The sequence below is a fragment of the Rhineura floridana genome, chromosome 4 (assembly GCF_030035675.1).
Source record: "Rhineura floridana isolate rRhiFlo1 chromosome 4, rRhiFlo1.hap2, whole genome shotgun sequence".
NCBI lineage: Eukaryota > Metazoa > Chordata > Lepidosauria > Squamata > Rhineuridae > Rhineura > Rhineura floridana.
In genome coordinates, this window is record NC_084483.1 from 80078424 (window position 1) to 80097638 (window position 19215).

General features: G+C 41.4%; 1 protein-coding gene across 10 annotated transcripts in view; it reads left to right on the top strand.

Annotated features, from left to right (window-relative positions):
• Positions 1 to 19215, top strand: part of GRIK2 (glutamate ionotropic receptor kainate type subunit 2) — a 614747-nt gene that overhangs the window by 293370 nt on the left and 302162 nt on the right. For 6 of the 10 annotated variants that reach the window (XR_009762209.1, XM_061623432.1, XM_061623434.1 and 3 more), the window contains one exon: positions 17645 to 17868. The exons of the other annotated variants lie outside the window; for them this stretch is intronic. Coding sequence is in view for 5 of the 6 variants with exons in the window: in XM_061623432.1 (XP_061479416.1) it covers positions 17645 to 17868 (224 nt within the window). In the remaining variant the exon portion in view is untranslated. The remainder of the gene's footprint in view (positions 1 to 17644; positions 17869 to 19215) is intronic. 10 annotated transcript variants of the gene reach the window in all.

A 19215-nucleotide genomic window follows, 5' to 3' on the forward strand; every position in this document is an offset into this window, starting at 1 on the left:
GATGAAGAAATTCCTGAAGTTCACAGAAATAGTTCATCCCTCAAGTTATATTTGTAAATACAATTACAGAAGAACACATGTAAAAGTAATTTAAACTTGTTTTGGCTCTTATTAAATTTGAACAGCCATTCATAATGCCAACAGTGTGTAGCCTGGTTCAGACAGTATTTGCATTTACAATTGTGCGTGCGTGTGAGTGAGTGAGTGAGAGAGAGAAGGGAGGGGTCTATATAGGGGCCTACATGAATATAGAATATGTGATATTGTTTATACATATCAAAGCTATGTGTGTAATCAAGCATGCAGATGGAGTGGAACCAGAGTGCCTGTTCTCAAACACATATGCCCAATTCATACAGTTGCACATGTAAAGAGGAAACGGTTGTCAGGTGCATAACAGAAACAATAAAGAACTTAAGTAACATTGTTTCAGAATGGCCAATCACTGGCCTGAGTCATCATTTTTTGTTAAGCAAATGTGCAGCAGCAAGCCTTGGGATGATGGATTCCTCCTCTTCCCCCCCCCCCCATACCTGTAAGCAGGACATATAAGCTTTTGTTCCTGATTTCAAACAAGTCACAGATAAAGAACACAAGAAGAGTACTGTTGGATCACACCAACAGCCTATCTAGTAGAGCAGTCTGTTCTCACAGTGGCCAGACAGATGCTGCTGGACGCTGAGCCACCCTTCCTGCTGTCACAGCAGAGGAACGGGCCCAATCTAAGCCTCTTGTCTGGTCCAGCCTTGGAGCTAGCATAGTAAGAAACATTTTTCCCCACCCCTCCCAACCTTCTGCCCAGGCCTATGAGATAATGTCTGCTGGCCAGGTATTAGGATTGTAGACTTAATGTTCTACTTTGTTGCTGCAGCTGCCATATGGGTTCCAAAATTATATCCAAGATTTAATAGCTAATTGTTATGTAGTTTTCACTGTGAACAAAGGCCTATATTGAAAACTCCTAATGCTTAAATAAGCTGTTTCTGAATACCAAGTTTTCTGGATAGTACAACTGGGTTGATGATTTATTTATTTAGACAATTTATTCCCTCAAATCCAGTAATAGTATTTCCAGGGCAGCTGAAAGAGAAGATACATTGAAAAGTGGCAAGGTCACACTATGATTGCAGTTGTATGTCATGCCGTACTATTATCTGTTTTTATGACAGGTAAGCCATGGATTGGAAATGGCCAATGAATCAGGATATCAATCCAAAGTTTGCAAACCACTGGGTTGCATTGTTATTGTTTTTGTTTGCTGCCCTGAGCTCCTACTGGGAGGAAGGGTGGGATATAAATATAATAAATAAATAAATAAATCTTTGACAAACCAGTGCTTCATCTGAGTTGCATAGATGGAACTGAATTTATGAAGCTGAATGCTGAACATATGGAAACAAAAGGAAATGTTTTAGAACTATTTAGAGAATAGATTTGCCTGTTTTAAGTTTGGAAACTCCAATCCACTACTGTGGATTAGCACTAACCATGGTTAGGTACAATGTCTGAATTGAGTCTATGACAACATTGGTAACCAGTGACAACTAAAAAAACTATGGTTTGTATCCAATGAATTCCTCCCATTCATGCAACAACTTCCACTTGAGCAGTAGAATTTTTCCAACTCCTCCCCCCCCCATCTGTTGTGGGGGTTTCCCAACCCTCCAGAACAGATTTGGGGAGGGATATGTGGGGAGAGAAGAGTGAGGGGAAGTTCAGTGTACAAGTGGAAGTCCTTGAATGAATGGGATGACATCATTGGATACAGCCCTATATTCACACACGGTGCTGCACATCAGAGTCAAATACGCAGACTAATAAAATCCCTTGTGCAATTGCCTGTATTAGCTGTTGAAGATCCAGTTGCTTCCAAGTGGCTATAACTTTATCTCGTTTCTCATTCAGTATGATACTTGCATCCCTTCACTGAAGCAATGCTTTCTTGCAGCAATAAAACTAGCTCTCTGTGGTTTCCTGCTCAGAATTTTCCTTGACAGCCTGCTATTAAAGGGCTGACCTTGATTACTAAGTATGAACTGATAAGATCATACCTGAAGTGGGAAATAATATCTTTTTAAGATTATATTCTCTCTCACGTAATGTATAATTACTGTGACAGAATATTATACAAAATCCAGATTTAAATGCTGATCTTTTAAAAAGAAACTAAACAAAACTCATATATAATGCTATAATTACAAGTTCAGCTACTGTACATTGTATTCCTCTGCATTATCTATGTACTATTTTTCTTCTACTGGCCCTAACAAAGACAATTAAACTAACTGGGAAATAATTATAAATTGTTTAAAATTTATAAGGCAGATGAATAAATGTTGAAAACTTACATTAAAATTCTGGTTATCTTTTATTCTTTTGGGGCAAATGGTCTCATCAACATATAAAATAAGAATGCTCCAAATTAAAGAAACAAAGAAGTCAGAGAGAAGAGAAGTGTGTAGGAGTATTTAAAGTACTGGAAGATCATCTTACCCCTTATATACCCTGTTGATCACTGAGCTCTACAAGTGAGTGCCTCCTGGAAATACCATCTTATCAGGATGTCTGTTCCGCACAATGTAAGAAGCAGACCTTTAGTGTAGTGGCCCCTACCTTTTGGAATTCCCTCCCCTTAAATATTAGATAGGCAACATCTCTGTTATCTTTTTAGTGTCTACTGAAGACTTTTATCTTTCAACAAACCATTTAAGTAGAGACATTATTCCAGTCTGTGTCTAGAATTGCTTTTTAACATGTTTTAAAAGATTTTTTTTTTAAAGATGTTTTTAAATGTTTCATTTTTAACATGCTTTTAAGATGTTTTGTTTTAAAGGTGTTTTTAATCTTTTGTCTCTTGTTTGTTGCCTTGGGCTCCTTCTGGGAGGAAGGACTGGATATAAATTGAATCAGTACAGATAATGACAACAACAATAATAATACAATGTACAACACGTTGATATGAGACTAAGCTATACTTAGAATAGGTTCATTGAAAACAGTGGGCTTAAGTGTCACACTCCTATGTGTGCCGTCAGGGGCTAGAGTCCCAATCTCAGGAGGTATAAGCCTCTCAGCAAAACACACACCTATGAGGGCAGGGTTGCAAATGCAACACAGTCCAAACAAACCATGACTGAGCACAGAGAATGAGTGTAGTTCGAAAACATAATTCAGAAGCAAGGTCAGGAAACAATCCCAGGTCAATATCACAGGGAGTTCAGACAAAGTACAACACAGGGGGAACTAGAATCAGGAATAAGGAGCCAGAGACCTGTGTTGTTTCAGCAACTGGAAAGCTCAAGAGGGAGATATTATATACTCCAACCTCCTAGATCACACCCTCCTCACAGCTTCTGATAGTGAATTTTAGGGATTGCTTATCCAGAAGGAGACCCTTCACTCCCTAGCCCTGTGATGACTCTGAGTTTGTACTGAGTCATTGCTAGTGATGTCGGAGAATTCTGATGAAAACAGGAGTGAAAGTTGCCAATGTTGGTTTAATCATTTCATGTCCAGAGTGGAAATCAGTTCACCAAATGCAATCGGTATTTGCTGTTGTTGATTTCATTCTGTAAATGATATGTAATTGATTATGTTCCTCCCATTTGTATTGTTTCCTTTGCACTGAAACGAATAGGATGGATTAATGTAATGACAACATGATATACACAATTTACATAATTAATTATAGAAATTACATAATTTTACCAAAGTGGACATGGAAACAAATAATGTCGTTTTTGGTAGGAGATGAACTACAGCAGAAGAGAAACAGCACTGTATGTTATATATACAAGGGTGGAATGGAAAACAGTGCCTTCTTATATCCTCAGTTATTGCTCTTCGGCCAGGGGCTGGGCCTTTTGGCAAGGGCATTCTTGAGCCCTGGGAGCAGAGTTCACCACCCAGAGGGCCCCCTCAAGGTGAACTTCAGCACTGATTCCAGGAAACTCTACCTGCTCCTCAAAGTCCTCAGTATGTGGGGTGTCTGGTTTGTCCTCTGAGGACTCAGTGTCTGTTACCATGTGTTTGTGAGGCATGATTTAAAGTTATTCTGAAGTGCTACTGTGACATGTAAAGAAAGCGAGGGGACAGAAGGAACAAATGTGCTAGCTCCATCCACCTCTCAAGAACATTACCTGCAAGTGGAGAGCTTCCTGTATCCACAGAGGTTTCTTTCACATGAATCATAGAATAGTAGAGTTGGAAGGGGCCTGTAAGGCCATCAAGTTCAACCCTTTGCTCAGTGCAGGAATCTAACTTAAAGCATACGTGGCAGGTGGCTATCCAGCTGCCTCTTGAATGCCTCTAGTGTTGGAGAGCCCACCACCTTCCTAGGTGATTGCTTCCATTGCCGTACTGTTCTGATAGTTAGGAAGCTTTTCCTGATGTTCAGCTGAAATCTGGCTTCTTCTAATTTGAGCCCATTATTCCATGTCCTGCACTCTGGGATAGAGAAGAGATCCTGACCCTCCTCTGTGTGACAACCTTTCAAGAACTTGAAGAGTGCTATCATATCTCCCCTTAGTCTTCTCTTTTCAAGGCTAAACATGCCCAGTTCTTCCAGCCTCTCCTTATTCAGCTTGGTTTCCAGTCCCCGATCATTCTTGTTACCCTCCTCTGAACCTGTTCCACTTTGTCTGCATCCTTCTTAAAGTGCAGTGTCCAGAACTGGATACAGTATTCAAGATGAGGCCTAACCAGTGTCGAATAAAGGGGAACTAGTACTTCACATGATTTGGAAACTATCCTTCTGTTAATGCACTCTAAAATAGCATTTGCCTTTTTTGCAACCACATTGCATTGTTGGCTCGTATTCAGCTTGTGATCAACAACCAATTAATAGTAATGAATGAATAATGAGTAGTGAATACTTTTTTCAATTAAATTAAAATTCTCATGAAAGATAAAATCTTGATATGACTATCAAGTTTATATATTAACCTTTTTGTTGTAGTAAAGAGAACCTATATCTGTAAATGGTATTGTCAGTACCAAATTGGTGAAGTGAAGTTATAGCTGAAGATAGGGTTGCCAGGTCGGAACCATCCAAAAACCTGAGAAAATGGGGGCGGGCCCTAGTGACGTCAGGGGGCGGGCCCTAGTGACGTCAGGGGGCGGGCCCTAGTGACGTCAGGGGGCGGGCCCTAGTGACGTCAGGGGGCAGGCCCTAGTGATATCATTAAACATGATACATTGTATCAACCACAGTTGCTTGGAGCATACCATTCAAAAAAAATTCTCTGGAGATTAAAATAGAAATCTTACCTAAAATAGGGTGTTCCTAGGTCCATCTGAAGTGACAAGGTCATTCTTTCTCACAAGCTTAGGGTGATGCAAAATGGAAATGGACTGCCTTCAAGTTGATCCCAGATAGGGTCTTCATGGTAAGCAGTACTCAGACAGAGGTGGTTTACTATTGCCTTCCTCTGAGTCTGAGAGGCAGTGACTGGCCCAAGGTCACCCAGGGAGCTTCATGGCTGTGTGGGGATTCAAACCCTGGTCTGCCAGGTCACAGTTCAACGCCTTTAGGGAACATTTAATCTAGCTTACTTGCTTCTGGGAAGAAGGGTTTACGTGCCCTCAGGCCAGCCCATTATTGGAAGAAAGGAGCTTAGTGTTGCAGAGATGTTAGATGGGAGCACAGATAGATGCCCCTGAAGGCAGCAACTGTAAGCATGCTTATTAAGGAACTAAGCCCCATAGAACTCAACAGGACTTACTTCTGAGTAGATATGGTTGCAGCCATGTTAAGGACAAGGGAGGGCATTCTAGGCAAAACAGACAAATAATTGGGTGTCAGAACAAATTAAACCAGAACTATCACTAGAAGCTAAAATGATGAAACTGAGGTTATCATACTTTGGACACATCATGAGAAGACATGATTCACTAGAAAAGACAATAATGCTGCGAAAAACAGAAGGGAATAGAAAAAGAGGAAGGCCAAACAAGAGATGGATTGATTCCATAAAGGAAGCCACAGACCTGAACTTACAAGATGTGAACAGGGTGGTTCATGACAGATGCTCTTGGAGGTCACTGATTCATAGGGTCGCTATAAGTTATAATTGACTTGAAGGCACATAACAACAACAACAAACCTCCCTGATAGACTGTGGGAATGCTGTGGACACAATATATTTCAACTTTAGCAAAGCTTTTGACAAAATGCCACATGATATTCTGATTAGCAAGCTAGCTGAATGTGGACTGGATGGAACAGCTATTGGGTGGATCCACAGTTGGCTACACAATCATATTCAGAGTGCTAATCAATGGTTTCTTCTCAACCTGGGGGGGGTAACTAGTGGGCTACTATAGGGCTTTGTCTTGGACCCAGTGCTCTTCAACATTTTTATTAATGACTTGGATGAGGAGGGGCAGGGAATGCTTATCAAACTTGTAGATGATGCAAAATTGGGAGGAATACCTAATTCCCTGGAAGACAGAAACAAAATTCAAAGGGATCTTAATAGGCTGGAGCATTGGGCTAAAAACAGCAGAATGAAATTTAACAGGGATAAGTGTAAAGTTCTACACCTAGGAAAAAGAAACCAAATGCAGTTATTAAGATGGGGGATACTTGGGTCAGCAATACTACATGCAAAAAGGATCTTGGGATTGTTGTTGATCACAAACTGAATATGAGCCAACAGTGTGATGTGGCTGCAAAAAAGGCAAATGCTATTTGAAGCTGCATTAACATTTGGAGGCAATATGCCTCTGAAGGCCAGTTGCGCTTATTTATTTTATTTATCTATTAAACTGATATCCCGCCCTTCCTCCCTGAAGGGTCCTGCTTGCAGGCTTCCTATTACGGTTGGGGTGAGGAACTAGATGTTCTTATGTCCTTAAGGGAACCTGAAAACTACTGAAAGGTACCAGGAGAACAGATGGGCCCAACTCCTGCTGTGCAGCTCCCAGCACGGGCGAATGAAGCAGGGTGGCCAAGGCAAACTAAGACTCCGAGCCCTGGCCTGAGGCAGGATTGGACCAGATGCGAGGATCCGCTTCATTTACCCAGGAATGTTGGATGCAGACCCATGGGTGCTCTCTAGCCCAGTGCTGTCTGCACTGGCAGCAGCTCTCAGGGCTTCAGGCAGGGGTGTCTCTCAGCCCTACCTGGAGATGCCGCTGAGGACTGAACCTGGGCCCTTCTGCATGTGCAACAGTTTCCCTAAAAATAAAATAAGATTCTAGTCCTTATGGTTCTGAATGAAAGGTGATTTAAACAGGGAGCTGCTTTATACTGAGTTAGGCCATTGGTCCATCTGGTTCAGCATCAGCACTGTCTACAGCGACTGGCAGCGACTGTCCATGTTCTCTACCACTGAGTTACGGCCATCTTCCCTTGATTTAAAAGGGGGGGATGGGCTCTGGCCTGCAGGTCCCCCAATATCACCTGCTCCACAGGCTCTTCTCAGGCGGGAGGGTGTTCAGCACTGGGCAGTCTCTGCTTGAGGAGAATTTTGAAAGTGCACATTGGGCAAGCTGGCAGCTGACCCAAGGCATCTCCTCAGGCCACTGACCCACAGACAAAGCCAGCTGGGGCCTCAGGTTGATTTGGCTGCTGGTGGTCAATGGCTCTTGACAGACAAAAAGAGGCTTCCTACTCTGCTGCGGGGGGCTTTGCACGCACACTGAGAGGTTTAACTTCCAGAGTCTTGAGTGGAGGCAACTCAATGCTGAAAAAAGACTAGAAACTTGTTAGCAGAGTTAGGTTTGGGATCAAGAGCAGACCCAGCGCTGATGTGTGTGTGTGTGAGAGAGAGAGAGAGAGAGAGAGAGTGAGAGAGACTTTCCCTGTGAAGTAGCAGACTTTTACGCTGCAGCAATAACTGAGGATTCAGACTTAGTAAAATAAGGAACAGCTTGCTTCATTGAAGGAAATACACAATAGATAGGAAAGGGATTCTAGTTCTAGTAAACTACCTGCATTGGAGGTTCATGGACCTGACATGGCCTTTGCCCTCATGCTGCAGGTGAGAGAGACAAAGCAAAGACATCTCTTCTCTTCAAGAGACAGCGAAGAAGCAGGAAGGAGAGAGTTGGAAGGTGTGGTCAGCATTCCTAAGAGGTATCAGTTTTCAGGAAGGAAGATGAGCATATGACCAAAGGAAAGGCACAGCCTAGCAACCTGGAGGTCTCCTCTCTGTCTCCCTCCAGACATGGAAACACCCAAATGGAGTTGCATTTCCACAATTCCAACACAAGTGATGCTTAAAATGGAAACTGTGATTTATCAGGGACAGGGATTAGGAAACAGACATTGTTCCTGGGGAACCTGGCCTGGTTTTCCCTGCCTTCCATCTGCAAGATTCTTTCTTTATTTTAAGACCCACTCTGCACCCACCTGTTCCCGGGGCTGCCAGCTTTCTTTGGGTGGCAGCCAGAAATTCAAGACGTAGAACTTTCATTGTCACAGAGATGAGGGGACGGGCCTGTTCACCTGCTGAAGTTCCATACACACACAAACCCAGCTGGAAAAATCACATGGCAACCTCATCCTGCTATACATTTTGCTTATTTAAACATTTGGTTTTCAACAATCCAAGGAGCACTGGCAGACATGAAACCACCAGCTTTCCACAATCAGAAAAGGAAGAGGGGGGGCCCAGGGTGTGAGAGTGTGTTTGTGTGTGTGATGGAATTTCCTCCCCCAAGGTGTGGTGATGGCCAGAGACTGCTGAGCCCCATCTCTCAGGCCTCTCTCTCTCTCAGGCCTCTCTCTCTCTCTGGCCTCTCACTCTCTCTGGCCTCTCTCTCTCTCTCTCTGGCCTCTCAGGCCTCTCTGTCTCTCTCTCTGGCCTCTCAGGCCTCTTTCTCTGGCCTCTCAGGCCTCTCTCTCTCTCTCTCTGGCCTCTCTCTCTCTGGCCTCTCAGGCCTCTCTCTCTCTCTCTCAGGCCTCTCTCTCTCTCTCTGGCCTCTCAGGCCTCTCTCTCTCTCTCTCAGGCCTCTCTCTCTCTCTCTCTCTCTCTCTCTCAGCCTCTCTCTCTCTCTGGCCTCTCAGGCCTCTCTCTCTCTCTCAGGCCTCTCTCTCTCTCTGGCCTCTCTCTCTCTCTCTGGCCTCTCTCAGGCCTCTCTCTCTCTCTGGCCTCTCAGGCCTCTCTCTCTCTGGCCTCTCAGGCCTCTCTCTCTCTCTCTCTGGCCTCTCTCTCAGGCCTCTCTCTCTCTCTCTCTCTCTCTCAGGCCTCTCTTCTCTCAGGCCTCTCTCTCTCTCTCCGCCCCCCCCCTCTCTCAGGCCTCTCTCTCTCTCAGGCCCCTCTCTCTCTCTCAGGCCTCTCTTCTCTCAGGCCTCTCTCTCTCTCTCAGCCCCCCCCTCTCTCAGGCCTCTCTCTCTCTCAGCCCCCCCCCCTCTCTCTCTCAGGCCTCTCTCTCTCTCTCTCTCTCTGCAATCAGCCGCAGTCCAACCTGCTCCAGCTCCTGCCACCCAGCAGCCTTCTGCTTCCAAACGAGATTCCAAACTGCTCTATCGGCCGCGATGCAAACCGCAGCCAGAAACGCCCATCGCGGCCGCTCCTCCCACCCAGCAGCCATGCGTGTCAATCACGCATGCGTGCCTGAGGGGGACGTCCAAAAGCCGGAGATCAGCCTCTTCACACCAAATATGGCTGGAGACCTGGCAACCCTAGCTGAAGATGATTCAGAGAGTGGCAGTTGTTTCTATTTTTAAAGACCTTTTTAAAGAAAAGTATGTCACCAGTTAGGGATGGAAGGATATATTAATTTCAGTGTTCTCATTTTCTCATTTTCCCAATATTAAATTCAGTTCTCCACATTTCTGCAGCAATTTGCGGTTTTTTTTAAAAAAAAAACCTTATGAAAATTCATAAACACTTCATTGCAAATTTCACCTAATAAACACATTTTTGTGTACAGTTTTGACTAATGTACACATTTTGAAGGAATTTCTCCTAATATAATGCATTTCTGTATGTTTCATGAATATATGCATGTTTGTAAACATTGTTTGGTGAACTGTATTATAAAATTCAGATATATGCAAATTTCAGAGGATGGCTGTGTTTCGGTTCTCGTATTGTTTTGGAAAGTGCATATTTGATAGATTCAGCTCTAAATGCAAACTGAATTAAATTTCTTCTCTATCCCTACCACCAGTCCTAGTTTCATGCAGAATATGCCTACATTTGGCACCTTGATGATAAAGGCTTTTAAAGTTGCAGTCACCAAACCACTCACTTTTGAGCAGCTTCATTAACTTCATTTAGTTAAATTGAAGTAAATGGCTTGAACACTTCAGCTTCAGAACGGGATCACATATTAATATCATATTAATAAGAACAATCTCAATTTTCCAAGTGGTCTTTCTTATGATTTTATGTCTTCTACATTAAATTTTACCCTTGTAGTCCCCTTTAGTACCACTTCCTGTGTGTGTGTGTGTGTGTGTGTGTGTGTGTGTACACACACACACACACACACACACACATATATATATATACATATATATATATACATATATATATATATATATACATAGTATTTTGGCGGGATAGAAATATTTTAAATAATAAATAAATAGCCAAAATATACACAAATTGGGTAGGTTACAGCAAACTCAAGGGGAAGGGGACTGAAAATAACTCAGTGAAGATTGAGCATGGGGTCATAGAATGCAGATTTTTGTGGGAGAGGACTGGCAGAATGGAATACAGTAGGGCCCCACTTTATGGCTCTTTGCTTTACAGCAATTTGCTAATACAGCGGTCTCAATTAGATGCAATTAGACTAAAACCCCACGGCGCTTGTACCACTTTTACGGTGGTTTTCAGGCATCACACACCATTCTATTCAATGGGTTCCGCTTTACAGCGGTTTTTGCTTTACAGTGGGGGTCTGGAACGTAACCCACCATATGAGTGTGGCCCTACTGTATAGTATTCTGAACAGGAGCACTTCCCACTGCAATACTTTGTTGCAAGTTCCACCATCAGAGCATCCCCCCAATCTTGTTTCTTTGTAGTGAGTTACAGATGGGCAAAAGGAGTGATGATTTTTCTTTTGTAATTCCCAAGACAGATCACAATACTGCAGGTTAATTAGATGTGTGCCCATATGGTCAATTCAGTGGCCTTAATCCCTGTCATGGAGCTAGTTTACACTGTCAAATGCTTCCAAACTATGCTATGTATACAGTGGTGGACAATTGTATTGATAAAGGCTGATGTGATTTTTAAGCCATTTCCATGATTTCAGAGGCACTTTTTCTAGTATCAGTGATCATACAGATCACTTAAGTTCTCTGTGTGTGCAGGCCAGCTCACAGTAGTCTTTTTCCTATGGGTGAGGAATGTGGTGATATGAATAGCCCTGGGATATTCATAGCGCTCATAGCTAGTGAACACTGCTTTCTATAAGAACATATCATCACCTTTTGGGTCAATATTTCATCTCTTTGCTTATAGGGGATTTTCACTGAAATATTTTTAGTGGAATGGGTAAATAAAATGGGTATGTCTTGTTTTAACCTCTCAGTTTTGCACAGTGAGTAAAAGCAGGCATAATTATATATTTTTTGCATTTTTCTTTCAGACTCAGGACAAAATGAGCTCACAGTCATGTCAGGAAACAGATCAACTCATTTTGTCTATGTTGAATCACATCTTAATGATTAGTTTATATTTTGTCACATATTTCGAATATGAAACTGTCCTCTTGTACCATGATTCTGGCAGCAAAATCTAGATAATCTCATTCAGCTGGTAGAAACCCATTTGTTTGCTTGCATCTTTATGTAAAGCAGAAATAAAAACTGCAGGGCTACAATTTATTTCTGTACAGAAAATGGCATAGCAAAATAGGAGAGAAAACTACTTAGAATGTATTTTGCTGAAATATATGACTTTCACTTCCTTTTTTATTTCATGCACTTATGTTCAGTTAAGTTATGGTAGATTTAGTGCATAAGCAGTTATACAAAGCAATACGTACTAAACGTGTTGCAAGGTAAAGATAACAAATCTGTATTATGACTTGCTTGAATCATTCAAGCCAGCTTGAACAACTACGTAACACAATATCTGTTGGGATGCCTTTTCCATACATGCATTTTACGATTTGTTGGTAATTTACTCATTTAAGTGAGCCATAGAGAATAAATACTTCTGTTTCTGAAGAGAAGTCTATGGCTAGAGAGTGTCAGTAATTTAGACCCACAAAGTCTGAGTGGACTAGCCAATTAAATTTTTCTTGCTAGAAAGCAACCATCAAGCTTACATACACAGGACAGATTCAAATAACAAATTGATCAGTAGGTCTTTGGGTCATCACCTTGTGCATTAAAATGTTGGCTTATTGTGCAATTGCTTTTGAGAGATTTATCAAGAAAATGATTGATGCTCTTAAAGTTTAGGAAAAAATGCTGCTCACTGAGAGTGATGTTGAGCATTTTGCATCCTGGAATGGTCTTGTGAGCATGCAGTGTCACTGTGACTGAGTCCTTTCTCTAAATGATTCCAGGATTAAGCTAAAAAAGGTAAATATGATTTCCCCTCTGAGTCCTTCAAAATTGAATTTTTTATTTAAATTAAAATTACAATTTCACTCACCACCTAACCATTTCAAAGTGATATTTAATTTGTTCCAGTGCTGTCTTGAATGCTGTGCAAACATTCAACAAAGTGCTAGTGGAGACAGCATGATACTTAGATGGAATCTCATGCAGATCCAGGAGAACACAATGAAACTTTTCCAGCATTTTAGTGTGAAATTCTCCTAATAAACACATTTTAGGTTGTTTTGACTAATGTATGCATTTTTAAGAAACAAATTCATAACTCTCATGGCTCAGAATGTATTGATTGTGACTACTGAAGTCTTAGGAAATCTGTTCAGTGGCTCTACCAGATCTCCACGCATCCCTCTTTATCCCTTGCCATTTTTTATATATCCTGTCATCTTGATTTTATTAGTGGATATATTAAAATAACAACAAAGACACTCTAAGATTCATGCTTTACAGAGAGCTGCTGGTGGATTTACCTATAAACTAGAAGAAATCAATTCAGAAGTTGCAGTATATTATCAAACATTATACAGTACTAGAAACCCTACAAAGTCACATATTGATGCTTACCTATCTGATTTTACACTTAAATTGCTCACTCCTGCTCTGCTGAACAAATTGAATGCCCCTATTTCTGAGGAAGAAATTTTTCTTGCCATCTAATTCCTCAAAAGTAATATAGCACCAGGACCTGATGGTCTTGGCAGCTCATTTTATTAAAAAATTCAAGCTTTTTGGTTCCACATTTGGTTCATCTTTTCTTGCTGATCTGGAATGGGGCCCCGCTCCCAGTTACATGAGCTCACATATTGTTGTCATCCCTAAACCTGACAGAGATGGGACGTTGTTAAGCTCCTGTTGCCCCGTAACATTATTAAACCAAGATCAGAAATTAAACCATTTTGGTCTCTTGGCTTGATGGGGTAATTGCTGCTCTTGTACATCTGGGTTTCATATAGGGTTACCAGGTGTCTGGTTTTTGCCCAGAGACTCTGGATTTTGTGGGTCCTCTCTGGGTCTCTGGGTGAGTCACCTAAATCTCCAGACTCTTAGCTTTAATTTTTTTAAAAAAATTAAGTTTCTAGGTGGTCTGGTTCATGAGATATACACCAAAACATCCGCCCCCCAACTTCTGTTAAATCAGCTCATAGCAGGCTGCTCTAACCCTCCCCTTTCAAGTTTGTAGCCAATAAGTGAAGTCAGGGTTGTGATTTGTTGACCTCCAGGAAGTGCCTAGACCCCATTGCAATATAAGAAAATGGTTTCCCCCCCCCTGCTTATCTGAAAATCTCATAAATTAAGTATATAGATTTCAGTTTTTTCTCTCTCTTGTGTGCAGGAGTCAAATGACGTTAAATTTTCCTGGGTTGTTCCAGAGGGCAGTGTTTTGAAAACCTTCCCAATATGAAGCTTTAATCCAGTACTTTCTTTTCTGGGAGTAAAGTTGCAGTGCTAATCCCACATGTCCAGAGTAAACCCCACTGAATTCAATAGGACTTATTTTTGAGTAGATATGGTTAGGAATGTGCTGTAAATCAATGGGGCTTTTGAGTGAATATAGCAAAGAATTGTGTTTGTGTTGTAAAACTTTCACTCCTCCTCCAATCCTATTTTTTACAGCAATAAGGCGGGGCTTACATACATATCACTGCTTTTATTATGTAGGATGTAAGTCCCATTGAACTCAGTGGGCTTAATTCTGGGTAGAAGCATAGAATAGTAAAGTTGGAAGGGGCCTATAAGGCCATCACATCCAACCCACTGCTCAATGCAGGAATCCAAATTAAAGCATACTGAACAGGTGCCTGTCCAGTTGCCTCTTGAATCTTCCTGTGTTGGAGAGCCCACCATCACCCTAGCTAATTGGTTCCATTGTCGTACTGCTCTAACAGTTAGGAAGTTTTTCCTGATGTTTAGTCGAACCCTGGCTTCTTGCAACTTGACTCCATTATTCCATGTCCTGCACTGTGGGACGATTGAGAAAAGATGTGTGTCAACCTTTCAAGTACTTGAAAAGTGCTATCCTTTCTTACAAACATTTTCCAACAGAAAACCAATGCCACCTTACAATAATTGATTTTGAGTTCCAGTGTTTCAAAATAAAATATCATATGAACGAAATTACAATGTACCATTTGTAATTCAGTAATATGAGAGCATTGGTCAGGGGTCTGATTACTTTTGCAAGGCACTGTAAATTCAATAAATAATGATGATGATGAGAAGAATGTTGACTCCCTTAAGTATATGCCTCTTTTTGGTTGAGGTGGCCTTAGAGCCTACTGACTCTGTTCTAAAAATGGCAATTTTAAATGTTGCCCCACACTGCAAGTTAATTGAAACAAACTTTTATCTAAGCAGCTAACTAACTTTAGGGCTATGGTAAAAATCATGTTCATGTTTCCCCACTCATTGTTTTTTTTAAAAAAAACGATAACATTTTGTTCTGTTAAATAGAGCTAAAAGACTAAGGCCCGAAAGATCTCATTTATTATGAAGAGATAGGTGTTTACATAATGAGGACATGGATATCTTTATGAGTGTCTGCCATGTGTGTGTTTTATTATCTCAGTTGGCTGCTTTGTCCTGTAAATGGAAAGAAATGTACAATAAAAATGTATACAGAGCTGACGGTAACACAGTATTTTACAGTGGCATTCTCTTTGGAATAGTGATCAACATGTAAATTTTACAGTGCTTTATGGAGAATCTGTGCTTTTAAGATTGATCCTCTATACTTTTAATACACTACAAAGTCTGTCTAAAACAGACCCAATGTGGGAGTTCCCGGGAAGATATTGCATCTAATAAAAAAACAACAAATACAGCACAAGTATGTGGGAGGTTTGTCAAGTTAGTATGTAGGAATGGCACAGTTCACCTCTACAAGTTACTCAAACATTATTTGATCTTAAGTTACTGCTTTTTAATGTAATGAAACAAGGATCTGGAATACAGACTCAGCTGTGGGACTCACCCAACAAACAGAATTTTCTATTTGTTGTTTAGAGTAGATTCAGATAACCAGGTGATAAATATAAATAGATCCAGAGTATAATACCACCTGTAGTAGCATCCCCTGAGTGGAGTTCCGCGTAGGCTGTGGGGAGGAGGCATTTTTGCTGATTTCTCCTTTGCTCTGCAGCCCCCAGCACCACCTCCTACAATGTTCTGGGGAATCCCCAAACTCTCCAGAGCATTTGGGGGGGGGGTCATTGCATGCTGCAGGGGGAATTGAAGAAAATTGCTTCTTCCCCTGTTCCGCCAGATTACTCCACTGGATCAGAAGCCTTCTGTAGACAGAAGGAACCCATGGGAAGCCGTCTTGATCCAACCCAAAATATGACACCTATTTAGTTTTAGAATTAATATTTACTTATTTACAGATGCAATGCAAATGTACTGATATACATTCCTTTAGCTAAACATAATGGTGGTGTTAAGCAACAAAACCCACTTCAAAAGCAATACAGAAGAATCACTAAAATGACTGGCTATTCAGCAATATTTTAAATAACTGTATAGGCCTTTCTGCTTAAAAAAACTATTCAAGAGATGCCTGAAAGTCAGAATTTAGGATGCCTGCTGAATCTCGCTGAAATTTCCTCAACAGATTCGTATTGATTTATTAATCTATAAATAGATATAATCCATTCAGAAAAAATATATATTGCTGCCATATAAAAAGAATTATGGACAGTAGACTATCATGTAATAAGAATGACAGACAATAGCAAAATAACGCATAATTTGTTCATGCAAGATTAGGTGATGGCTGCTGGCTTAGACTTCTTTAAAAGAGGATTAGATAAATTCATAGAGAATAAGGCTGTTGGGAGCTATTTGCAATAGTACCTAACCTAACTAAAGTATCTGTTCTATTCAACATAGTGCTAAGCAGATCATTCCATTAGTGCAAGGATTTTTCCGTGGATGATGGAACAATTTTCCTCCCTCCTCCCCCTGAATACCCCCTAAATCTGTTCTGGGGTTTCCCCCAATCCTCTGGAGTAGATTGGGGGTGGTGTGGGGTGCATATGCAGGGAAAAGAGGGGGAGAAATCCTGTTGTGGTAGTACTTGCACTAGCACAGCTTTCTAGTTGAAAACAGCCCTATGTCTCTAAATGCCAGTTCCTAGTGGGAGGGAGCGAATGGCAGTATATCACACAATAAAGCAGCAAAAACCAACAAACAACAGCATGTTACAGTGACATAGGTAACCGTGTTTTCCCAGAAGGCCCTTTAAAATAATTGAATGTTCATTGCCTATTAATTGTGGCTTCATGATGAACCTATCACTAACCTATTAGAATTCTTTGAGAGTGTGAACAAGCATATAGACAGAGGTTATCCAATGGACATAGACTTTCAAAAAGTTTTTGGCAAGGTACCTTACCAAAGACTCCAGAGTAAACTTAACAGTCATGGAATAAGAGGAGAGGTCCTCATGTGGATCAGGAATTGGTTAAGTAGCAGGAAGCAGAGAGTAAACTGCTCTTGAAACTCCTTGGTGTTTCCAAGTACATTTCATGTTGTTTTTTTAAAAGGGGGGGCAGTCAAAGACCCCACTATCAGCATAGTTCTAATTGCATGGTTTTCTGTATCAATTGTGGTTCAAATGTTAAAATAGGAGCCTTATTCTTTCATTGTGTGTTGATCAGAGCAGATTTAATAACACAGAGAATAAGCTCTCATGCTTAAAATCGATTATCACGTGCCACTGGTTTCCCCCTGCCAGTATATATTTTGAAGGGGAGGCTCAAGCAGCCTTCAAATCAAGTCTGAGTAATAAATTAAATATTAATTAAAATTGCACAAACAGTCACTTTCTTTCCTATTTCCCTCCCCCCACATCTTTAACTTCATCTGTAAACACTGCATTGTTCAACACTCTTGGTGGAAGAGTAGCAATATAAATCAGCTTCTTTACTGAAGGGGGAGGAGGAGCAGTACAGCTTTAAATTTCAGCTTAATTGGTGCCAGGACAGGACTCTCCAAGTGTAAAGTCTGTGTTTTGTTTAATTTGATTGTCTGCTTCTGCCTGCTGCTTTTGACTTATGGCCTATTTCTCTCTCTCTCTCTCTTTCCCTCTCTCTTTTCTTCCTTTGCAAACAGAAAGCGGACCTTGCTGTTGCGCCTCTGGCCATTACGTATGTTCGAGAGACGGTCATCGACTTTTCCAAGCCCTTTATGACTCTCGGAATAAGTATTTTGTACCGCAAGCCCAATGGTACAAACCCGGGCGTCTTCTCCTTCCTGAATCCTCTCTCCCCTGATATCTGGATGTATATTCTGCTGGCTTACTTGGGTGTCAGTTGTGTGCTCTTTGTCATAGCCAGGTAACATGTCAAACTTCTTTGTGATTTTTTTGGCAATTGTTTCCTTTCGTCCCCTCAAGAATAATTGTCAAAAGTCACAATTTCTTCCTTACTTTCTTGGTCTCATTTTCTAATCTGTAGATCAGGGGTCACCAATCTTTTTGGGCCAGTGGGCACATTTGGAGTTTTGAGGAAGTGCTGTGGGCACCATTCACAAAATGGCTATTGTGGAGGGTTTGGTGTACCAAAATTGAGATCATGGGAGCTGCCACATCTAAAAGAACAGAAAAAGAGACAGGAGTACAAAATGGAGCGGGCATGCACCTCATCAATGGAAAAAAAACCCTCCCATATATCAGCCATCATTGCACTCACTCACAGAGAGAACCTCTTTGCACCTCTTCTCTCTTAAGAAAGGAAGGGTGCCCAATCCTGGCATGCAGTGAAATGTAAGCATGCTTAAGGGAATGTGTTTACTGTAGGAGTAGCTGAGCCAGTGGAAATAGGAATCACAGTCTCTCATGCATTGTGGATTTTTGAGGAGATATTTAATGAGACCTTTCACAAGTATCATAAGAGGAACTGGCAGACACACTAACACCTGCAGGCACTATCTTTCTGGCCCATGCTCCAGGCTCACATAATTAATTGCAGCCTCCAAAAGTGCCATGCTGTATGGCCTTCAGCCTGCTGGTTATGTTTTGAAAGTTTCTGTAGACTGGTGTACCTGCTAATAGAAAACTGAAGAAATTTAGTCATATGCTAGAAGCTGATTTCTCCCTCCCCCCCAGTCATATGTTTTATTTTTAGAGAAAGATAGAAAGCCGTCAGGTTTCCCCCCTCTGATACTGTCATGGAAATACTGAATATAGTATTAAAATAAAATAAGTATTCAGATTAGGCAAACAACAATTCCTGATAATGATACAAAAACAAAACAAAAACACCATTTAACTTCGTGGGTTGTTGGCCCAATTCCGGCTGGCTGGCTGGACCCATCCATGTCTTGAGGAAAGATAGGATCTTATTCTATGTGCATTGTCTTCCCGATGATTTAGAACCCTGATCATGCTGTATTCTAAATCACAGGGCAGGGCAGGGCACTCCAAGTAATGTTAATCACAAGATTTGGAATAGGCGTGTGGAATGTTCAGCTTGTGGCCAAAATCAGGCCTGCCAGTGTTCCTAATTTGCCCTTTGAACTTGTTTGCCCCCAAGTTAGGCTACCTGTCCCAAACCTAACATCATATGATGCCAGGTATGGGGCAGGTAAAGCCAGAGCTGTGAAGGAACAATTGGGAGCCTCAGAGTATGCTCCTGATTATTCTCTTGTGAGCACGGCTGCATTCGCTGCCTTTTTAACTTGGC